Source organism: Oculina patagonica, chromosome 9 (genome assembly GCF_052425735.1).
Source record: "Oculina patagonica isolate OP01 chromosome 9, crgOcupat, whole genome shotgun sequence".
Classification (NCBI taxonomy): domain Eukaryota; kingdom Metazoa; phylum Cnidaria; class Anthozoa; order Scleractinia; family Oculinidae; genus Oculina; species Oculina patagonica.
Window position 1 is genome coordinate 21,055,569 of NC_135766.1, and position 22,240 is coordinate 21,077,808.

The 22,240-nt window shown below is 38.9% G+C and overlaps 2 protein-coding genes across 5 annotated transcripts; both read right to left on the reverse strand.

Moving 5' to 3' along the window:
* Window positions 1-1,140: 1,140 nt before the first annotated feature.
* Window positions 1,141-7,462, reverse strand: LOC144666366 (uncharacterized). 2 transcript variants are annotated; one of them, XM_078527789.1, is made up of 4 exons: window positions 6,959-7,462; window positions 4,704-4,824; window positions 4,046-4,176; window positions 1,141-2,706 (listed from the first exon to the last, which is right to left on the reverse strand). In XM_078527789.1, the coding sequence occupies exons 1-4, from the start codon at window positions 7,298-7,300 to the stop codon at window positions 2,029-2,031; spliced, it is 1,272 nt and encodes a 423-aa protein (XP_078383915.1). In that variant the 5' UTR covers window positions 7,301-7,462; the 3' UTR covers window positions 1,141-2,028. The 2 variants fall into 2 exon arrangements, with proteins under 2 accessions (XP_078383915.1, XP_078383916.1); XM_078527790.1 differs by having other exon boundaries at window positions 4,085-4,176; window positions 6,959-7,461.
* On the reverse strand, window positions 4,420-22,071 carry LOC144666368 (uncharacterized). 3 transcript variants are annotated; one of them, XR_013573172.1, is made up of 5 exons: window positions 21,676-22,071; window positions 16,772-16,898; window positions 16,158-16,249; window positions 13,766-14,485; window positions 4,420-4,660 (listed from the first exon to the last, which is right to left on the reverse strand). XR_013573172.1 is itself a non-coding variant. In XM_078527793.1 (4 exons), the coding sequence occupies exons 1-4, from the start codon at window positions 22,012-22,014 to the stop codon at window positions 13,823-13,825; spliced, it is 1,221 nt and encodes a 406-aa protein (XP_078383919.1). In that variant the 5' UTR covers window positions 22,015-22,071; the 3' UTR covers window positions 11,295-13,822. The 3 variants fall into 3 exon arrangements, 1 of the variants encoding a protein (XP_078383919.1); XR_013573173.1 differs by lacking the exon at window positions 4,420-4,660 and adding an exon at window positions 11,295-12,159 and having other exon boundaries at window positions 12,208-14,485; XM_078527793.1 differs by lacking the exon at window positions 4,420-4,660 and having other exon boundaries at window positions 11,295-14,485.
* Window positions 22,072-22,240: the final 169 nt, after the last annotated feature.

Here is a 22,240-nt window from a genome sequence, read left to right on the forward strand (position 1 = left end):
TTACTTGAACTACTTTCAGTATGTTTTCTTACACTGCTTACAATATGATTACTTACACCGCTTACTGCATGTATGATTACTTCAACTAGTTTTAATACGTTTACTTAGGGCCGATTCGCACTAGCGGACAAGTTTGCAATGTCCTGACATTTTCGACAAAAACAAAATTGTCGCGACAGGTCCGTTAGACATCTTGAAGAGAACAAAAGGTGAAGTTATTAGTACAATAGCTTTATTTGCGAGTGCTTCTGGTATCCCTGTACATTTTTCAGCACGGCCGTCTCGGGGCCTGTTTATATAGAGGAGAGTTGTCCCTGTTAGGAGGGTTACCCTCCATACCGAGCCACCCCGGGCGAGAGAGTTTTTGATACGTTTCTGTATAAATAGCTTCGAACTGTTTATATGAGAAATTGCAAAGTTGGCTCGGGGGGGGGGGGGGGGGGGGGGGGGGCAGGGTGACCCTGGGTGGAGTGTCACTCGCTTTGAAGGTAGGGTGGCCCTGGGGAGCGAGCCAACTTTTTTTTCCATATAAACAGTTTGGATATTTTTGCCTCGTCTACCAGGGACAAGTTGACACATAGGGAGCATGCGCAAACGCAAAATTCAGCAAAAACAAAATTGCAGATAAATTGAAATGGAAGTCGGCGGTAAATTTGTCCAAAAAAGGGTCTTGGTCGACGATTCAGCGTTCCTGATTTTAGAAAAAGCAGCCATAATAGACGTTTTAAATAACTCTCGCCAGTCTTTTTGAACCGAGAGGGCCAAGTTTATGTCCGTCAACAGGAGCAACTTTTTCATATAAACGCTCGTTAAAAGATAGCTCGATCGGGGGAGATGGTAACCATCCTACCAGGGACAACTCTCCCCTATGTAAACAGGCCCTTGGGCAAACATCAAATATGCAGTACCACGTGGTGAAAAATTCTAAAACAATTCGCATTTATTAAAGCACTTGTGTTCTTATGCTGTCGAAAAATGAGTCGTCTCAAGATAATTTTTCTTGTTCACCTTTACATTGGGAGAAACACTTCACTTATAAACATGCTTTGCCTATCGCAGAAATATTTCGAGGCTGTAATATGACATTGACTGCCGCATCACGGTGCATACTACCGCAACAATCTTTGAGTGCGTGTTGTATTTCGGTGCAATTCGGATCAAACACAATAGCCAATCAACAACGTATTGTTATCTGGCATTACAAGGGACATGAGAATGCGGATTGTCCTAAGTTGACCTGCCAAGAGGCAGGACAACGACCCCTTTGAAGTTGTGTTCGTTTTGACAAAATTTGTCATAGTCCAGACAAGTTGTTCGCACTTGTTTCTGCGATTGTTTGAAAAAATGTTTCGCGCGTGCAACGCGGGCCAATCATAAGACAACTGTTTCTTTGTTGTTATGGAGTGTTGGACAGTTTTGCGGCTCAAAAAACGTATTCGCAATTGTTTTCTGCAACAACTGACTCATTAATGATGAAATCTACCAATTGTAACAAAACTTGTCCGCTAGTTCGAATTGGCACAATTATACAATATGATTAATTACCAACTACTTAATTACAATACGATTACTTACACTACTTAACGTAAAATTTAACGACAAACATTTGGTTGTCTCATGAGAAGTGCTGCTCGTATTTCTCGTTGCTGTAAGTCTGAAAACTTATGAACTACCGATAGAAATCATCCTAATCTAGAAAATCGTTGAAACATGCTATAATAATCGAATATTGGCCCTCCTTTTAAGGAAAAGCTTGTGTATTTGAAAAGAAAATGTCATCCCGGTTACTGGGATGAAGTGTTCATATGGGAATATTTCAATCCCGATTACAGGGATCTCGGCCGTAAAAACAGATCTCTCCGTAACCGAACTAGCCCACCTCCTCATATGAACACGTTGAATTTTTTACACAGGAAATAGTGGTAAGGCGAGATCTCGGAAACCAGGCCTGTCATGAGGAACGTGCATTTCATTTGCGTTCATTCCTGGACATATCTGTAAATATCTTATAAACCTAAAGTGGCTTATTTAACAGATCCACAGGTTTAGTGAATAATCCTTGGCTGGGTGATTATATGTGTAAGCATTAAAACCAAAGTCATATTCACCCTGGTTCTTACTGTGCGAGCCTTTTTCTGGACCAAACGATCCTGCGTTAGTTTCTGTTATTCCAATCCCATGATCCGCACGTTTGCAACTATCTAGCCCTCCTCCTCCACCACCAATCATCATCACTGATCCATCAAGACGCCAATGACACCAGAAGCCGATCCCGTTGGCGCATTGGATGATTCCATTGCACTCAGCCTGTTCAAACCCGTGTGTTGACTTGTACTGACCGCCATATTCAACCGTGCAATTTCCCAGGCACTTATTACTGCCCCAAACTTTGCCATTTCTAAAGTCGCCATAACTTGTGATTTTTGATCTGAATGTTTGTCCAGCCAAACAGTTACCTGTGGTCTGCAACAAAGGAGTGTGACTGGGGTCATCACTGCGGGTGATCTTAAACTCTCTTCCGCTGACCAACCAAAACGCTGGCGAGATCGCGTCAGTGTTAACGGATGGATCTGTTGTTGTTCCCATGGCAATCTGCTTGTCATACCACCAGTAGCCAGTGTCCTCCATCCAATTCTTATCATCATTGTTTGAGAATCGGGCAATAAGAGTCCATCCTTTGCTGTCATTTGTCATGTGGCAATACACCTAATAAGGGACGAGCGAATTATGTTGAAGCCACGATTCGCGTTATAGATAAAGGTCTTTTTCAGAATAAATGCTTTATATATATGATTTGTAACGAGGTAAAGACTGCGTCGAGCGTAGTGGCCAATACAAGCTGGAGCTTATCCCGGTTTCTGTAGCATGAAGCGACTAAGAGTATTACTACTCCCCCCTGGATGGGTTGCTTGTCCATCGCAGAGTTACCCCGGTAGCCATTTATACAGCTGGGTGGAGAGAGGCACTTTGAGAGTATGGCGTCTTTCCCAAGAACACAACACAATGACCGGGACCAGACTCGAACCCGGACCGCTCGATCCGGAGTCCAGCGCGCTAACCATTAGGCCACCGCGCCTCCCATATTTGTAACGAGGCATACCCATAACACACACAATCTTTTCTGTGACTCAATAGGGCTTTTGAGCAACGTGTCTTAATTCATGATACATATATTTTTGTTAACTACATCTTGTTCAATTGAAACATTTTTTTACGGCGGGGTAGGAATAAAACCATAGCTGACAATCTCAAAATAAACCAACCAAATTCAAATGGTCACACAACACATATTTTGAAAATCTCAAAATTGGATTCTTTTTGAAAAGCGCTTTCATGAGACGATCTGGTAGGGGAAGCACATGCTCAAATCACCGATTTCACCAAAAGCTGGCACAAATATATGATATCCCCCCCCCCCCCCCCCCCCCTCACCCTGTTGAAAGTATGAGTGGCATTTTACAGTTTTGACCGTAATCATAACCTAAAATATTTTCTTACGACTTTAACCCTCTGAAGTAAACGCAAATCCATGCCTCCACCATGGTACAAAGGAGGGGGTTGATGCCCCCTCCCCCTCCCTCTCTAATATATTCGTTCTATTGAAACCCAGCAAAATTAATATACATTGTGTAGAAAGCCCTTGACCACTTCTTCTACAACATGACATATATTTGTTCGTTGTGACATCATATGACGTCGTATCACGTCATTAGGCCCGCCATTTTGATACGCCATCTTGGATTACACTATTTAGGAAAGGATATTGATACGAAATTAAGCCAAAATGTTTATGGAATGTACAATTCCACGAATTGTACAATTTTGTATGACAAAACTGGAGAAAGTAAAGAACAATGTCAAAGACGATATTAGATCAAACCTGTAAGTAATTATGACGTTGCCGTGGCAACGTCAAAAATGAAGGACACATACTCGACATATCGATTAAGTTTAAGTATCATTCATTCCCTTTTAAAAATTATGAAAAAAATCTCTTGGAGGGTGGTCTCCTAACCCCCTTGTACGTCCGAGGGTTAATATTCACTCCATTACAAGTTGGTGATAGCTTCTTCCTCTGGCTTACCTTTAATGGCACGCTTCTATTTGTTAGAAGGTATTTCCCATTAAGTAACGTCTGGTTTGTTTTTATTTGAGCCTCATCACGTGAAGAAGCGTCTGAAAGATGAGTTAAAACCTTTCTTTAATGCCACACCTAACGCTGGGAACTTGCCATCAGTCTCCTGTAACTAAGCTAGAGCAGCTGACACGAGAGTGAAAGGTAGTGGGTTTGACTTCCGTTGGGTTTGGCTACAGTTGCTGCTTATATATCTTCATAATTGTTTTGCCACATTTGTAATTGAAAATGATATAATTATAATTTACAGATAACAATACCAATAGTGTTTCAATTCTTACATCAATTACTTTTAGGGCACAATTTTCAACAAACTTAATGGGATTTTGAATTTGTTGCGACCTTTGGGAAAGACGTTGGAGAACATTACCCCACTTTTCACTCTGAGACCCGCAGAGCTCTAGCAACTTACAAAGTTACAACTAGATCCAGAATGAGAAAGATGGCTTTTTGAAAACGATGGACGGCATCTAATTTCCAAATTGTTGTATATTGTCTGAGCATTGTCCTTATGTATGTACCTAACTCCATACCATCTCATACAGTGTAAATAAAAACATGGTCTTACTGATTTTAATCAGTTCACATTTTTCTCCGTCCCACGGTTCTTTGCACGAGCATGAAAAGGTTTGTATCTTCTCGTCATGTACACAAGAGCCACCATTGAGACATCCGGTCATGAGGCATCCCTGTAAAGTGAAACACCGCAGATAGAATGTCTTAACGAAGAGAATACGTGAACTGTATCTTAATTATCTCGTTCCCTTATGCGTCTACTGGCGTGAGAAATGATGATGGTGATGATGATGATGATGATGATGATGATGATAAAATAAATGTGGCAATGAAAACCTTGCCTGAGATGATAAAAAGGCACACGTCAGGACCATCGCACTATTCACGCGTACAGTTGTAGTGCTTTTAGAACAAAGAATGACTCATTTTGCAATTAACATATAATTTTACTGAGTTCTTCAGACGATTAGCGCTTTTGTCGAGGTAGGTACTAAGGAAATGAAATTGAACGAAACCATTTTATCAATAAAACCACTAGCTAAGTTAACTGACAGCTTGGAGACGTTTTTGCACTACGCAATCGAAGAGCTACTATGTACCATTTTCGATTCAACATCGATAAGGCGCATCGGTTGTTTTGTCTTCCAGTCTTGTAAAATAATATATAGATTGAGACAAGCCCTTAGAGCGGAGCTCCCCATTTATTTAATTTCCAATGGAGTTTTCAACGTTGCCATGCTGAAAAATAACAGTGCTTTTTACGAGTAGCGCTTTAGAACGAACATATTTTACTTTGCACGCAACGGGTGGCGTTTACAGAATACTATGTACCATTTTCGATTCAACATCGATAAGGCGCACCGGCTGTTTTGTCTTCCATTTATTTAATTTCCAATGGAGTTTACAACGTTACCATTCTGAAAAAATAAGCGACCAAAGCAGTGGTGATCGACATATGTTACAGTGCTTTTTACGAGTAGCGCTTTAGAACGAACATATTTTACTTTGCACGCAACGGGTGGCGTTTACAGAAGGTAGAATGCATTTTAATGCGATATTCAAGAGTAGCACTTTTAGACTAAAGCATGACATCTTTTCCTGTGCATTTTACCCACGCAAAGTGCCCATCCGGAACAAAGATTAACATATAATTTTACTGAGTTCTTTAGAGGATAAGCGCTTTTATCGAAATGGGATTAAACGAAACCATTTTATCAATAAAAGCACTAGCTAAGTTAACTCCATTTTTTAACTGACAGCTTGGAGACGTTTCTGCACTAAGTAATCGAAGAACTACTATCTACCATTTCCGATTCAACATCGATAAGGCGCACGAGTTGTTTTGTCTTCCAGTCTTGTAAAATAATAAATAGACTAAGAGAAGCCCTCAGAGCGAAGCTCTAATGTATACGGTGACCCATGTAGGTGCATGACAAGTTTAAATCGAGGCAGAAAAAAAAAATAGAAAAATGGCAAAAAGTTTCCCGATCCTCTTATAGTTTTGCTTACGTAAGAGACGTCAATATATTTCGTGGTAAAGTATCCCGTCCCATCTACACTTCATCGGGTTGCTCACGTACGCACGTAGGCATAAACATTAAGCTTTAAAACTTTTCTGGGATAAATCGGTCGCCATCTTTTATCTCTTGCCGTTTTCACAGTTTGAACAACTTTTACTGTACACTAAATCATCTCTACGAGTTCTTCACTGTAAAAGTGAGCATCAAAGAAATTTGTTTGAAATCCTAAACTTGTTTGAAAATCATGTTTACCCCATCTAGCCCGACCACGAGCTGTCAAACAGACTCAGAGCTTTTTTAAAGTCGGATTAAACTCACAACGTTAAGATTTTTGATGACATCCTGTGAGGAATATGTCAGGAAGAAAGTTCTGTCTCGCTTCATTTACTCACGTTTCATTCAACCTACACAGTGAAAAAAAAAAAGTCGAAAAAAGGAAAACAAGATAAAGCAGCTGGATAATAAATCTATCAGATGTTTTACTGTATGGTGTCGATGAGTACTTTTACCAGTTGTCTGTATTTTGACTTGCCTCGCGAGCTATATTTGCAGTTTCTAATATGGAGTTTGTAATTTCTTTACTTTCTTTATCCACGGACAACCGTCGAGCAACCTCGAGCCAGGCCTAATCCGTACGTATGTACGAGCCTGATGGGTTTACTAATTTCGCTTAGTTATGGATGCTCCACTCGCTCAAGCTTTCGGCTCGCACGGGTGCTCCGCTATATTCATTTCTCCTTAGCAACACATGCATAAGATAAAAACGTAAATTAGCAATATACTTTACCTTAAGCAACATAGAAAACGTAACTCCTTGTCGTTCATGAAATTCGGTGTTTGCGTCGATCGCCCCGTGCTTGTTTAATTCACAAGTTCCTTTGCCGTTCTTGTCGGACGACATCTCGACGTTTGTGGAAGTACACCAGGAAATCCTTAAGCATAAATGGCTGCATGACAACAAACTGAGAGACTCCAAATGTTCCACAACGTGCCCTTCCAGCCGCTGATTTTCCCACATCTTGAGATAAGATGAACGAGAAGATGTAAAGTCTTGTTCTTCGGCGGCATAAACTACAACATTTACCATTCCTCGAAGAAGAATAAAAACGAGAGACTTGATGTCCTTCATCACGTCCGAAAGTTGTTAAAGTGTGACGTTCAACCAAATACGTGATGATTATAGTTGGTGACTGCAGCTACCATATGGCGTAATAAGACGTTTTGACTGGTACCTGTCAATTTATAGTTTGTCTGACATCAATTTATCCTTCCTTACTCAAACTAATGCTTAAAAATATTGAAAGGGTGATCAGTTAAACGTGGTTCAGAATAACTTTGTGTGTTTACTTTAACAAGTTAAATATTTTTTTTTCACAGTGTGTGCAGATAATGGGAACACAGAAATGTAGCACACCTCTTGCGATATAAAATGCCACAGACTTGTTAATTACATTTCGTAATGTAAGCAATTTGCGAAATTTTCAGCTGTCTTTATTTAAAAAAAAGCTGCCAATATTTCGCGTGCGCTGTGTGCGAGACAATCATACGGCAAAATGTGGAAAGTTAAACATGTCACAAGGACTAACAAACATAATTTCAGAAAATACATCAAATATTGAATTAAATGTAAAACAAAAGAGAAGATTGAACACCATCAAGAGCACATGGTCTCACTTCGAAAAAATATTTGTCCACGTTTTTCCCGGGGGATTACTAGTCTTTGCTGCTTCAGCAGAGAAAGGATGGCATTATTATAATATCTGCTAATTTACAAAACGCTTAACTCAAATGGAATCGTAATGGGTCGGAAGAAACTCTTAAATGCCATTGACAGGACAGAAAAATCGAGTACGCTTAAAATGCGGTTCGGACCGGATAACTTTAGCCGTTGACACTAATGGTATTTTGCCACTTGTCAGCAAAAGTGGCCGAAGAACAAAGTACGGAAGGAGTGCTTACACTACACTTTAGGAAGGGCCTGTCAATTTATAGTTTGTCTGACATCAATTTATGCTTCCTTACTCAAACTAATGCTTAAAAATATTGAAAGGGTGATCAGTTAAACGTGGTTCAGAATAACTTTGTGTGTTTACTTTAACAAGTTAAATATTTTTTTTCACAGTGTGTGCAGATAATGGGAACACAGAAATGTAGCACACCTATTGTGATATAAAATGCCAGAGACTTGTTAATTACATTTCGTAATGTAAGCAATTTGCGAAATTTTCAGCTGTCTTTATTTAAAAAAAAAAGCTGCCAATATTTCGCGTGCAAAATGTGGCACAATGTCACAAGGACTAACAAATATAATTTCAGAAAATTCATCAAATATTGAATTAAATGTAAAACAAAAGAGAAGATTGACCACCATCAAGAGCACATGGTCTCACTTCGAGAAATATTTGTCCACGTTTTTTCCCGGGGAATTACTAGTCTTTGCTGCTTCAGCAGAGAAAAGATGGCATTATTATAATATCTGCTAATTTACAAATCGCTTAACTCAAATGGAATCGAAACTCTTAAATGACATTTAGACGACAGAAAAATTAAGTAAGCTTAAAATGCGGTTCGGACCGGATAACTTTAGCCGTTTACACAAATGGTATTTTGCCACTTGTCAGCAAAAGTGGCCAAAAAACTAAGTACGGAAGGAGTGCTTACACTACACTTTAGGAAGGGCCGGACGATGTTGACTTATCCGTTTTCGTATGTTTCTGTCCAAAAGGAAATAGGCTGCATGGAACCAAACAAAGAGACAAATTTACAAAAAGCTTGAAACTACAAGGGCCGGCAGGGAAAAGAACATAACATTATACACCTGATTGAAGAATCGTTGACCCATGAAAAGCGTAAACCATAAACGATGTGACCCAAATGTTTATTGGGACGTCGAAAAAAATAATCGTCGTCTCTGACAGAATAAACGTGGTAATCAGATAGGTTGCATAAATCATGCTTTAAAGGCTCTGAGAGAAAGAAATTATCTTGATTATCAATAAAAGGAGTATTACTAAGCTTACTAAGGCTGTCTACCCAAAATACCATTCGGTCTTATTGTTCATGGTTTATGCTTTTCACAGGGTCAACGTTTCTTCAATTAGGTATATTCAATGATGTTCTTGTATATGACGTTTTTGTCTTTGGGTCAGGCTCAACTTCTTTCTATTCAGTTCCATGCTTGTAACCCGACATTACTGCAAAGTTGGAACAAGTTGCTCGTCGAATACGCTTGATTCAGAATGACTCAGCTAAATTATTTCCAGTCCCCTGGCAGAGAAAACCGATTTTCGATAGCCCTTATGCATGTTTTCGTCAGACTGGCTAATTTCACCACCAAGCCTCGCTTTCGAAGTGCCAACTTTTGAAATTTATCATGAACGAATTCCCAAAGCGGCCGAAAAGAAAATAATATCCACGTTAAAACTATATGAAGGTGGCAGAGGATTGAGAATAATTTGCGTAAACGAGGCTTGGTGGTGAATTTTGAGCTAATGACGTTATCATGCATAAGGCCTATTAATAACTGAAACAATAATTAACATAATTGGCGCATTAATATTCATTAAACAATATGATTTCTGGTATCATTTCATGTGACACAGATAAAAATTAATAAATATATATACAAATAACAACATAATTATATAGAGTGATTTGGAAACATCTGTGAAACGAAATTTCCGTTAACCCACTCAAAATACGGCCTTCAGTTGTACCCCGCTTTAATAGAGGTCCAACCGTGTATAAGGTAGCTCGATGGGCGAAAAACTGTAATATGGTAATTTTAAACGACTTTAGGCAGTCATAGAGAGTATGGATTGTATCCTATGTTTACAAACCTAGAGCTTCTTACGCAACATTTCATTTAACGGATCCACAGGTTTAATGAATACGACAGGGATGGGAGCGTATTAGTTTGAGCATCATAACCAAAGTCATATTAATATTCAGTTTGCTTGTCCTTCCAGTTTTCAACAAACGATCCTGCGTTAGCTTCTGTTATTCCAATCCCGTGATCAGCACGTGAGCAACCGCGTCCTCCTCCACCAATCATCATCACTGAACCATCATAAATCTAGTGACACCAGAAGCCGATCTTGTCGGCGCTTTGGATGTCTCTACTGCACCCAGCCCGTTGAAACCCGTCTGTTGACTTGTACTGACCGCCATATTGAACCGTGCAATTTCCCAAGCACTCATTTGAAGCCCAAACGTTTCCATTTCGAAAGTCTCCATAACTTGTGATTTTAGATCGGAATGTGGTATTTACTTTTTGAGGTGAATAAAACAGACGAGGAAAGCGGGACACAACAACACAACACAACTTTATTTGCACCTATTCAGCGAGAGAGTTTTCTTCCCAATATTTTCATCCAGTAATCTCCTCTAAAGTAGTCTATATATCCTGTAAATTGTGACAACAGTTAAGATTTACGGGATGATCCGAAGCAAAAGCTTTTCTGGAAACTACGTCTTGTGCAAGTAGAACGAAGCAAGTGTTTACATTGTACCTGTAATTTACGGCTTCACGACTGTCATCAAGACTGCTATGTTATTTGAAGCGAAATTGAGCTCAAAGTGAAACAGGTTTAAAAGGGTAAGACCAAGATTAAAAGGTAACAAACTTTACAGATGTGCTGAACCTAATTTTATAACGTACAATGAATGAAACTGTGTCAGTTTGCCGTTCTTTCGTAAATTATCTGCTGCTTTTCTACTTTATTCACTCGCTCTTGTTGTGCGTTTACAATTAGAAGTATTAATATTTAAACTTTTCGCATCAATCCTTTAAATTTGTTTTGCGTAGTTAATTTTACTATGGCATTTCTATGGTTTTTGTAGGCACCGCTGATTATTTCTTTTTCATAAAGCTCGCCAAATCTGCTGTTTTCAACCACGCATTTTTCTGATGGAACTGTCGCTTCCCGAAGAAAAATTTTACGCTGAGCTGAAACTTGCTGCACTCATTTGCCCATATAAGGTCAAACATAGGTATACGAGCTGATAACCGGGATTCAGTGAAACAATCAGAAAGCTAAACATGCAATATCCGAGGTTGAGAATTTAATAATACCATATATAAGGAAATAGATAAAATGACGTATTAAAATTGTTTACACGAATCACAATATACAGATAATTTTAATTCAATTAAGCGCCTTACAATATTATGTAATGTATTTATCAATGTTCAAGCCTTACGAACGACACTATGAAATCTGATGGCCAGGTATAAATGTCCTTGCATGCATGCAATCACTTCATTTGTATAAATTTAAGAGCACCTCTGTTAATGATTTTTAGGCTGAGCTGATAGCAACCTCGTCGCTGGGAACGAGGTTGAGCTGATAGTTTTCATTACTTTATTTATAGCAAAAAAGACACTACAATGCGAATACAGTCAACTCTCTCGTAACGGACACCTCTTTAGACGGACACCTCTTTAAGACGGACACCTGGGCAGGTCCTGTCCCTGCCGTTTTTCAGTCATTTTACTGTAACTAAACTCCATATAATCATATAAGGCGGACACCTCTGTAAGACGGACAATTGGGGCCGGTCCCGACGGTGTCCGTCTTAGGGAGAGTTGGCTGTATTTACACTGCTTACTGTACGATTATTTCAACTACTTTCAGAATATTTTCTTACACTGCTTACTGCATGTACGATTACCTTAACTACTTTCACAGTAATATGTTTACTTAGGGCCGATTCGCACTAGCGGACAAGTTTCCAATGTCCTGACATTTTTGACAAAAACAAAATTGTCGTGACAAGTCCGTCAGACATCTTGAAGAGAACAAAAGGTGAAATCGTTAGTGCAATAGCTTTGCACGTGCTTCTGGCATCCCTGTGCATTTCTCAGCACGGCCGTCTTGGGTAAACATCAGATATGCAGTACCACGTGGTGAAAAATTCTTAAACAATTCGCATTTATTATAGTACGCGTGTTCTTATGCTGTCGATAAATGAGTCGTCTCAAGATAACTTTTTTTTGTTCACCCTAACATTGGGAGAAGCACTTCACTTATAAACATGCTTTGCCTATCGTGGAAATATTTCGCGGCTGTAATATGATAGTGACAGCCACATCACGGTGCATACTACCGCAACAATCTTTGAGTGCGTGTTGTTTTTCGGTGCAATTCGGGCCAAACACAATAGCCAATCAACAATGTATTGCTATCTGGCATTACAAGGGACATGAGAATGTGGATTTTCCTAAATTGACCTGCCAAGAGGCTAGACAACGACCCCTTTGAAGTTTTGTTCGTTTTGACAAAATTTGTCTCAGTCCAGACAAGTTGTTCACACTTGTTTTTGCGATTGTTTGACAAAATGTATCGCGCGTGCAACGCGGACCAATCATAAGACAACTGCTTCTCTGTTTTCATGAATTGTTGGACAAGTTTTGCTTCTCAAAAAGCGTATTTGCACTTACTTTCTGCAACAACTGACTCAAAAATGATGAAGTCTACCAATTGTTACAAAACTTGGCCGCTTGTGCGAATCGGCCCTTACATTGCTTACAATATGATTACTTACCAACTACTAAATTACAATACGATTACTTACACTACTTACAATATGATTACCTACCTACATATACAAAGAATATTTTAAATAGCATAACGGTAACTACATGACACATTAAAGAAAACACAATCACAATTTACAAAAAGTACATGATGCACATTTGCAGAGCCCGGTAACCGGGCTGGTATGCGGTTACCTGGACGATTTTTTTCTTCTTTTCATATGGAAAATCTTAGCCCGGTCACCGAGATGAAAAGTTGAGATAAGATCATCATTGCAGGCTTAAGATGTAACGACAAAACATTTGGCCGTCTCATGAGAAGTGCTGCTACTCGTTGCTGTAAGTGTGAAAAATTATGAAAGACCGATAGAAATCATCCTAATCTATAAAATCGTTGAAACATGCTATAATAATCGAATACTGGCCCTCCTTTCACGGAAAGGTTGTGCATTTGAAAAGAAAATGTCATCCCGGTTACTGGGATGAAGTGTTCATATAGGAAAATTTCCAGCCCGATTGTCTCCGCCTCCTCATATGAACACGTTGAATTTTTTACACAGCAAAAAGTGGAAAGCTTAAGGCGAGATCTCGGAAACCGGGCCAGCCATATGAAGAGGTCCTAAAAACCATTAAGAAATAGGACCACTTACAAAGACAGCAAAAAATGCTTTCTGCAAGGGGGTAACGAATTTAATAGGAGAACACAAGCAAAAGAAAGAAAAAAAAGCTTGTAAAATTCATTTTCTTTGTTAATTAGTTTTTTCTAGGCCCGCTACCAAGCGAGTTTTACCATATCTTATATATTTTAATTTAGTTCATACTAAAACAGAGGATAGCGTTTTTGGCGCTCGCTGATTGGCTGCTCAAACACCGAATATCTTTTGCTATTCACCTCCGAGTAACGCGCGCAAGAAAAGCTTAATTAATTGTAGGAATAAACTAGAAAAAAATCACCCTTTCGGGTTATATTATCTCACTATTAGTATATGCTAACACAACTGTTCGCCTCAGTGGAGGTGGCTAGTGGTGGATATTTAAATACCCACCTCTAGCCACCTCCACTTTGGTGAATAGTTGTCAAATATCTTATAAACCAAACCTAAAGTGGCTTATTCAATGGATCCACAGGTTTAGTGAATACGACTGGCTTTGAATGATATATGTGAAAGCATGTCTACCAAAGTCATATTCAGTCTGTTTCGGGCCTTTGTCTGGACCAAACGATGCTGGGTTAGTTTCTGTTATTCCAATCCCGTGATCAGCACGACCGCATTCGGATCCTCCTCCACCACCAATCATCATCACTGATCCATCAGCAAGCCAATGACACCAAAAGCCGATCTTGTTGGCGCTTTGGATGCTTCCATTACACTCAGCAAATTTAAACGCGTCTGTTGACTTGTACTGACCGCCATATTCAACAGTGCAATTTCCCAGGCACCGGTCACGGGACCAAACCCTTGCATTTCTAAAGTCGCCATAACTTGTGATTTTTGTTCGGAATGTTTGTCCGTCCAAACAGTTACCTGTGGTCTGTAACAAAGGTGTATGACTGGGATCATCACTGCGCGTGATCTTCAACTCTTTTCCGCTGACCAACCAAAACGCTGGCGAGATCGCGTCAGTGTTAACGGATGGATCTGTTGTTGCTCCCATGGCAACTTGTTGGTCATACCACCAGTAACCGGTGTCATCCATCCAATTCTTATCATCACTGTTTGAGAATCGGGCAATAAGAGTCCATCCTTTGCTGTCATCTGTCATGTGGCAGTACACCTAATGACGGACAAGCGAATTATGTTGAAGGTATGACTCTCGTCACAGAGAAATTTCTCTTTCAGAATGAATTCTTTATTTGTGATTAGTAACGAGATAAAGACTGCATCGAGCATAGTGGCCATACAGGCTGGAGCTTATCCCGTTTTCTTAGAGTATTACTACTCGCCCCTGGATTGGATGCTAGTTTATCGCAGTTACCTTCGGTACCCATTTATACAGCTGGGTGGAGAGAGGCACTTTGAGAGTAAGGTGTCTTCCCAAGAACGCAACACAACGACTGGGCCCAGGATGAAACCGGACCGCTCGATCCAGTGCGCTAACCATTAGCCCTCGGAGCTTCCCATATTTGTAAAGAGGCATACTAATAATGCAATCTTCTCTGTGACTCACTAATGCTTTTGAGCAACGTGTCTTAATTTTTTGTTAACTACAACGTGTTAAATTGAAGAATTGCAGAAGTTTCTAAGAAAACATATTTTACGGCGGAGTCGGAATAAAACCATAGCTCACAATTTCAAAATAAACCAACCGAATGCAAATGGTCACACAACACATACATTGTGACAATCTCAAATTGGACTTTTTAAAAATTGTGAAAAAAAAAAACTCGAGGAGGGTGGCCTCCGAACCCCCCTTGTACGTCCGAGGGTGGCAACGTCAACTAAAGATGAGGGACACATACTTAACATATCAATTAAGCTTTAGCATCATTCATTCCTTTTTAAAGATTATTAAAGAAAAACCTCAAGTAAACTCAAGTTTAATAAATTTGTACGTCTGAGGGTTAATCAATCGGGGGAATAAGTACCAGTTTTGGCAAATCTTCGTTAACTCTTTCATCCCCGAATTTTCCTCCAAACAGGCGTTTTTTAACCGCTAAACTGAATTTTTGATGCTATGATCTTGAATTTACCGTAACCGTGCTAAGGAAGCACTTTTTTTACACTTCTGCAACATTTTCATAAAGATTCAGTTTAAAAATGTACAATATTTCACTTTTGGGCTTTCGCATAAGCCAATTTTTTTTTCTTGCTGAACCGTTCCAACCTATTTTTGCTCCTTTTGCTTCCGTTTTATTCGGCTTTCTTACTCTCATTACTTTCTACTCTTCATATCCTTTCTTCTGGCCAAAAAATGTTTTGACGTTTTCATTGGAAAACCCAGAAAAGGGGACCTCGACCAATTAAAGGTGAACTGGCCTTTTTAAGCAACAATTTTGCACTCAAAACGAATCGTCTTTTTCTCTGATTAGCTCTGTGAGAATGTAACCGATGATGAAAATGAAACATTATGTAGAAAGTTTAATCCAAGCTCTATCAGATTCTTATCATGAAATTCCTCTGACGTGCTTATTGATGACGTCACAATTAGTTCGATGATTGCACCTCCAAATAGCGCCTATAAATGCGTGTTTAGGCGTGAAAGGGTTAAAGCACTCGAAGAATTTCCCGAATTATTTCATCCAATCAAAAACTAGCCCGAGTGCACACGAGTACTCCGAAAGCAATCGCGCGTACAACTTCTTCATGTTGCTTAGCAACATCAGGGACAAAAACTGCGGGTTCAGTCACTTCTCTGAGAAGTGATGTCGCCATCACCTGGAACTTGTTCCCCCGACTGTAATATTCACTCCATTACAAGTTTGTGATAGCTTCTTCCTCTGGCTTACCTTAAGTGGCACGCTTCTATTTGTAAGAAGGTATTTCCCATTAAGTAACGTCTGGTTTGTTTTTATTTGAGCCTCATCGCATGAAGAAGCGTCTGAAAGATGAGTAAAACCCTTTCTTTAATGCCACACCTAACGCTGGGAACTTGCCACCAGTCTCCTGTAACTAAGCTAGAGCAGCTGACACGAGAGTGGAAGGTAGTGGGTTTGACTTACGTTGGGTTTGGCTACAGTTGCTTGCTTTTATATCTTTATAATTTTTGCCCCATTTGTCATTGAAAATGATATAATAATAATTAACAGATAACAATAGCAATAGTGTTTCAATTTTTACATTAATTACTTTTAGGGCACGATTGTCAACAAACTTAATGGGATTCTGAATTTGTTGCGACCTTTGGGCAAGACCTTGGAGAACATTACCCCACTTTTCACTTTGGGGCCCGCAGAGCTCTAGCAACAAAGTTACAACTAGCTCTAGAATGAAAAGGATGGCATTTTGAAAACGATGGACGGCATCTAGTTTCCAAATTGTTGTTTGTTGTCTGAGCATAGTCCTTATAAATGTACCTAACTCCATACCATCTCATACAGTGTAAATTAAAGCATTGACTTACTGATTTTAATCAGTTCACATTTTTCTCCATCCCACGGTTCTTTGCACGAGCAAGAAAAGGTTTGTATCTTCTCGTCATATACGCAAGAGCCACCATTGAGACATCCGAGTCCGGTCATAAGGCATCCCTGAAAAGTGAAACACCGCAAATAGAATGTCTAAAAGAAGTTAATATGTGAACTGTTTCTTAATTATCTCGTACCCTTATGCGTCTACTGGCGTGAGAAATCACGATGATGATATAAATGTGGTAATGAAAACCTTGCCCGAGGTGATAAAAATGCACACGTCGGGACCATCGCAGTATTCACGCGTTCATTTGTAGTGCTTTTAGAATAATGAATGACACATTTTGCTATGTTCTTGCCAACTAACTGCTTCTAGAATTAAGATCGACATATGTTACAGTGCTTTTCACGAGTAGCACTTTAGAACGAATATATTTTGAGGCCCTATTGGGGGGTCCGAGTATCCCGTTGTAATCAAACCATACGCACAACTTCAAAATACGCACTTTAACCAGCGATTTGCTGAAATAACAAACAACACAGACAAACTAAACTTACAGCGAAAGAAACAAACGGAAAACTAAAACAGAAAGCGAAAAAATAATGGAAAAAATACGAAACTTACAAGATTTGTGCGAACACTTCGGCGACTTTAACATACTGACAACGAAAACTTAAAAAAAACACCGCAGAAAACGCTAAGCGAAACAATAGATCTAAAAATGCACACGAAGATATAACAAGTAATGAACCTAAATATAACCGACAGAGCTAATTACAAGAAAAATATGCGCGACAAAACGGAAACAAAGGACTCGACAAATGAAAACAAATAATAAGGGGCTCCGTGGCTACACCCGTATCCCACTAATTTTTGGCCTAATTATCCTGTTATCCCTATACTTTTTCTGAAATATCCCTTATCCCTATAATTTTTCCCTAAATATCCCGAATCCCTAAAACCCCTAATGGGGCCTCTATTTTACTATGCACTCAACGAGTGGCGTTTACAAAAGGTAGAATGTATTATAATGTGATCTTCAAGAGTTGCGCTTTTAGACTAAAGAAGGACATCTTTTTTTCTGTGCATTTTAAGCAAAGTGCTCAACCGAAACAAAGACTAACATATAATTTTACTGAGTTCTTCAGACGATTAGCGCTTTTGTCGAAGTATGTACTAAGGAAATGGAATTGAACGAAACCATTTTATCAGTAAAACCACTAGCAAAGTTAACTCCTTTTTTAACTGACAGGTTGGAGACGTTTTTGCACTAAGTAATCGAAGGGCTACTTATGTACAATTTTCGGTTGAACATCGATAAGGCGCACCGGAACAAAGATTATCATATTATTTTACTGAGTTCTTTAGACGATTAGCGCTTTTTTCGAAGTAGGTACTAAGGAAATGGAATTGAACGAGACCATAATTTTTATCAATAAAACCACTAGCTAAGTTAATTCCTTTTTTAACTGACAGCTTGGAGACGTTTTTGCACTAAGTAATCGAAAGGCTAGTATGTACCATTTCCAATTAAACATCTATAAGACGCACAGGCTGTTTTGTCTTCCAGTCTTGTAAAATAATATATTGATTGAGACAAGCCCTTAGAGCGGAGCTCCCCATTTATTTACTTTTCAATTGAGTTTACAACGTTACCATTCTGAAAAAAAAAATCGACCAAAGCACTGATGATCGACTATGTTACAATGCTTTTCACGAGAAGCGATTTAGAACGAACGTATTTTACTTTGAACTTCACGAGTGGCGTTTACAGAAGGTAGAATGTATTATAATGCGATATTCAAGAGTAGCGCTTTTAGACTAAAGCATGACATTTTTTCTGTGCATTTTACCCACGCAAAGTGCTCATCCGGAACAAAGCAGATTAACATATAATTTTACTGAGTTCTTCAGACGATTAGCGCTTTTATCGAAGTAGGTACTAAGGAAATGGAATTGAACGAAACCATTTTATCCATGAAACCACTAGCTAAGTTAACTCCTTTTTTTAACTGACAGCTTGGAGACGTTTTTGCACTAAGTAATCGAACGGCTACTATGTACCATTTCCGATTCAACATCTATAAGGCGCACAGGCTGTTTTGTCTTCCAGTCTTGTAAAATAATATATTGATTGAGACAAGCCCTTAGAGCGGAGCTCCCCATTTATTTAGTTTTCAATTGAGTTTACAACGTTACCATTCTGAAAAAAAATCGACCAAAGCACTGATGATCGACTATGTTACAGTGCTTTTCACGAGAAGCGATTTAGAACGAACGTATTTTACTTTGAACTTCACGAGTGGCGTTTACAGAAGGTAGAATGTATTATAATGCGATATTCAAGAGTAGCGCTTTTAGACTAAAGCATGACATTTTTTCTGTGCATTTTACCCACGCAAAGTGCTCATCCGGAACAAAGCAGATTAACATATAATTTTACTGAGTTCTTCAGACGATTAGCGCTTTTATCGAAGTAGGTACTAAGGAAATGGAATTGAACGAAACCATTTTATCCATAAAACCACTAGCTAAGTTAACTCCTTTTTTTAACTGACAGCTTGGAGACGTTTTTGCACTAAGTAATCGAACGGCTACTATGTACCATTTCCGATTCATCATCTATAAGGCGCACAGGCTGTTTTGTCTTCCAGTCTTGTAAAATAATATATTGATTGAGACAAGCCCTTAGAGCGGAGCTCCCCACTTATTTAATTTCCAATTGAGTTTACAACGTTACCATTCTGAAAAAAAAGCGACTAAAGCACTGATGATCGACATATGTTACAGTGCTTTTCACGAGTAGCGCTTTAGAACGAACGTATTTTACTTTGAACTTCACGAGTGGCGTTTACAGAAGGTAGAATGTATTATAATGCGATATTCAAGAGTAGCGCTTTTAGACTAAAGCATGACATTTTTTCTGTGCATTTTACCCACGCAAAGTTACTCATCCGGAACAAAGATTAACATATAATTTTACTGAGTTCTTCAGACGATTAGCGCTTTTATCGAAGTACGCACTAAGAAAATAGAATTGAACGGAACCATTTTATCAATAAAACCACTAGCTAAGTTAACTCCTTTTTCAACTGACAGTTTGGAGACGTTTTTGCACTAATAATTGAAGTTCTACTGTGTACCATTTCCGATTCAACATCGATAAGGCGCAACGGCTGTTTTTTCAATAGTAGCACTTTTAGACTAAAGCATGACATCTTTTTTTTCTGTGCATTTTAAGCAAAGTGCTCAACCGGAACAAAGACTAACATATAATTTTACTGAGTTCTTCAGACGATTAGCGCTTTTATCGAAGTAGGTACTAAGGAAATGGATTTAACCGAGACCGTTTTATCAATAAAACCACAAGCTAAGTTAACTCCTTTGCATCTTTAAGTACAGTTTTAACTGACAGCTTGGAGACGTTTTTGCACTAAGTAATCGAAGGGCTACTATGAACCATTTCCGTTTCAACATCGATAAGGCGCACCGGCTGTTTTGTCTTCCAGTCAAAAATATAAAATTAGATAACGACAAGCCCTTAGAGCGGAGCTCCCCGTTTATTTGATTTCCGATGGAGTTTACAACGTTACCATTCTGAAAAATAAGTGACCAAAGCACTAATTTATACGGTGGCCCATAGGTGCAAGACAAATTTTAAATCGCTTACGTTTTATAAACTGAATGTCTTCACAACAATACTTATAATCTCGAGGCAGAAAAAATGAAAAATAGCAAATAGTTTCCCGATCCTCTTATAGTTTTGCTTACGTGAGAGACGTCAATATATTTCGTGGTTAAGTATCCCGTCCCATCTACACTTCATCGGGTTGCTCACGTACGCATAAAAAACATTAAAATTTAAACCTTTTTTGGGATAAATCGGTGGCCATCTTTTATCTCTTGCCGTTTTTACAGTTTGAACAACTTTTACTGTACACTAAACCATCTCTACAAGTTCTTCACTGTATAAAAGTGAGAATCAAAGAAATTTGTTTGAAATCACTTTAAAAAAAGCTCTGAGTCAGTTTGACAGCTCGTAGTCAAGCTAGATGGGGTAAACATGATTTTCAAACAAGTTTAGTTTAAATTAATTAATTTTGGTCAAGCATTTTGCTTTGTCGTCGTGTAGCACTTCGGAAAACTTCACTTAAATTTAATGTATGAATGTCTCCTGCTGGAAAATTCACGGCTTAAAGTCGGATTAAACTCAGAGCGTTGAGACTTTTGATGACATCCTGTGAGGAATATTTCAAGAATAAAGTTCTGTCTCGCTTCTTTTACTCACGTTTCATTCAGCCTATACTCCACAGTGAACACTGCGCAACAAATTTTGCCACGTTTCCATACCATCACTACGTTTAGATATAACTGAAACGTCCTCACTAAATAAGTCAATTCCTTGTTTGAGCTACGGAAAATACGACCAGAGATCAATAAATTTAACATTTAACTGTACAAATGTTGAACAAGAGCGATTTTTCTTTTCTTTTTCTTTTTTGCGTAAATACGAAATTTACGCACTGAAGTTTCGATACACTCACTTATAAAAAAGGCAAACAAGATAAGGCAGTTGGATAATAAATCTATCAGATGTTTTACTGTATGGTGTTGATGAGTGCTTTACCCGTTGTCTGTATTTTGACTTGCCCTGCGAGCTATATTTGCAGTTTCTAATTTGTAGTTTGTAATTTCTTTACTTTTTTTATCCACGGACAACCGTCGGGCAACCTCAACCCAGGTCTAATCCGTGAGTACGTACGGGAAAAAGTGACTACCAAAATTTCTCTGCTTGATTGGTTTACCAACTTCGCTTAGTTATGGGAGCTCCGCTTTATGATATTCATTTCTCCAACACATACATAACATGAAACGTAAACTAGTAATATACTTTACCTTAAGCAACATAGAAAACGTAACTCCTTGTTGTTCATGAAATTCGCTGTTTGCGTCGATCGCCCCGTGCTTGTTCAATTCGCAAGTTCCTTTGCCGTTCTTGTCGGACGGCATCTTGAAGTTTGTGGAAGTACACCAGGAAATCCTCAAGCACGAATGGCTGCATGACAACAAACTGGGAGACTCAAAATGCTCCACGACGTGCCCTTCAAGCCGCTGATTTTCCCGCATCTTAAGATAAGATGAACGAGAAGATGTAGAGTCTTCTTCGGCGGCGATAACTGTTACATTTACCATTCCTTGGAAAAGAATAAAAACGAGAGCCTTGATGGCCTTCATCTCCTCGAAGGTTGTTTAAAGTGTGAAGTTGAACAAAATACGTGATGTTTATATCTTGCATGAGACTGAAGCTACCATATGGTGTCATAAGACATTTTGATTGTTTGATTGCTTTCCGGGTGATGTTTGCTACCTGTCTGACAGTCTATAAGTAGTTTGTTTGTCTGACATCAATTCATGCCTCCTTACTCAAACTAATGCATAAAATTATTGAAAGAGTGATCAG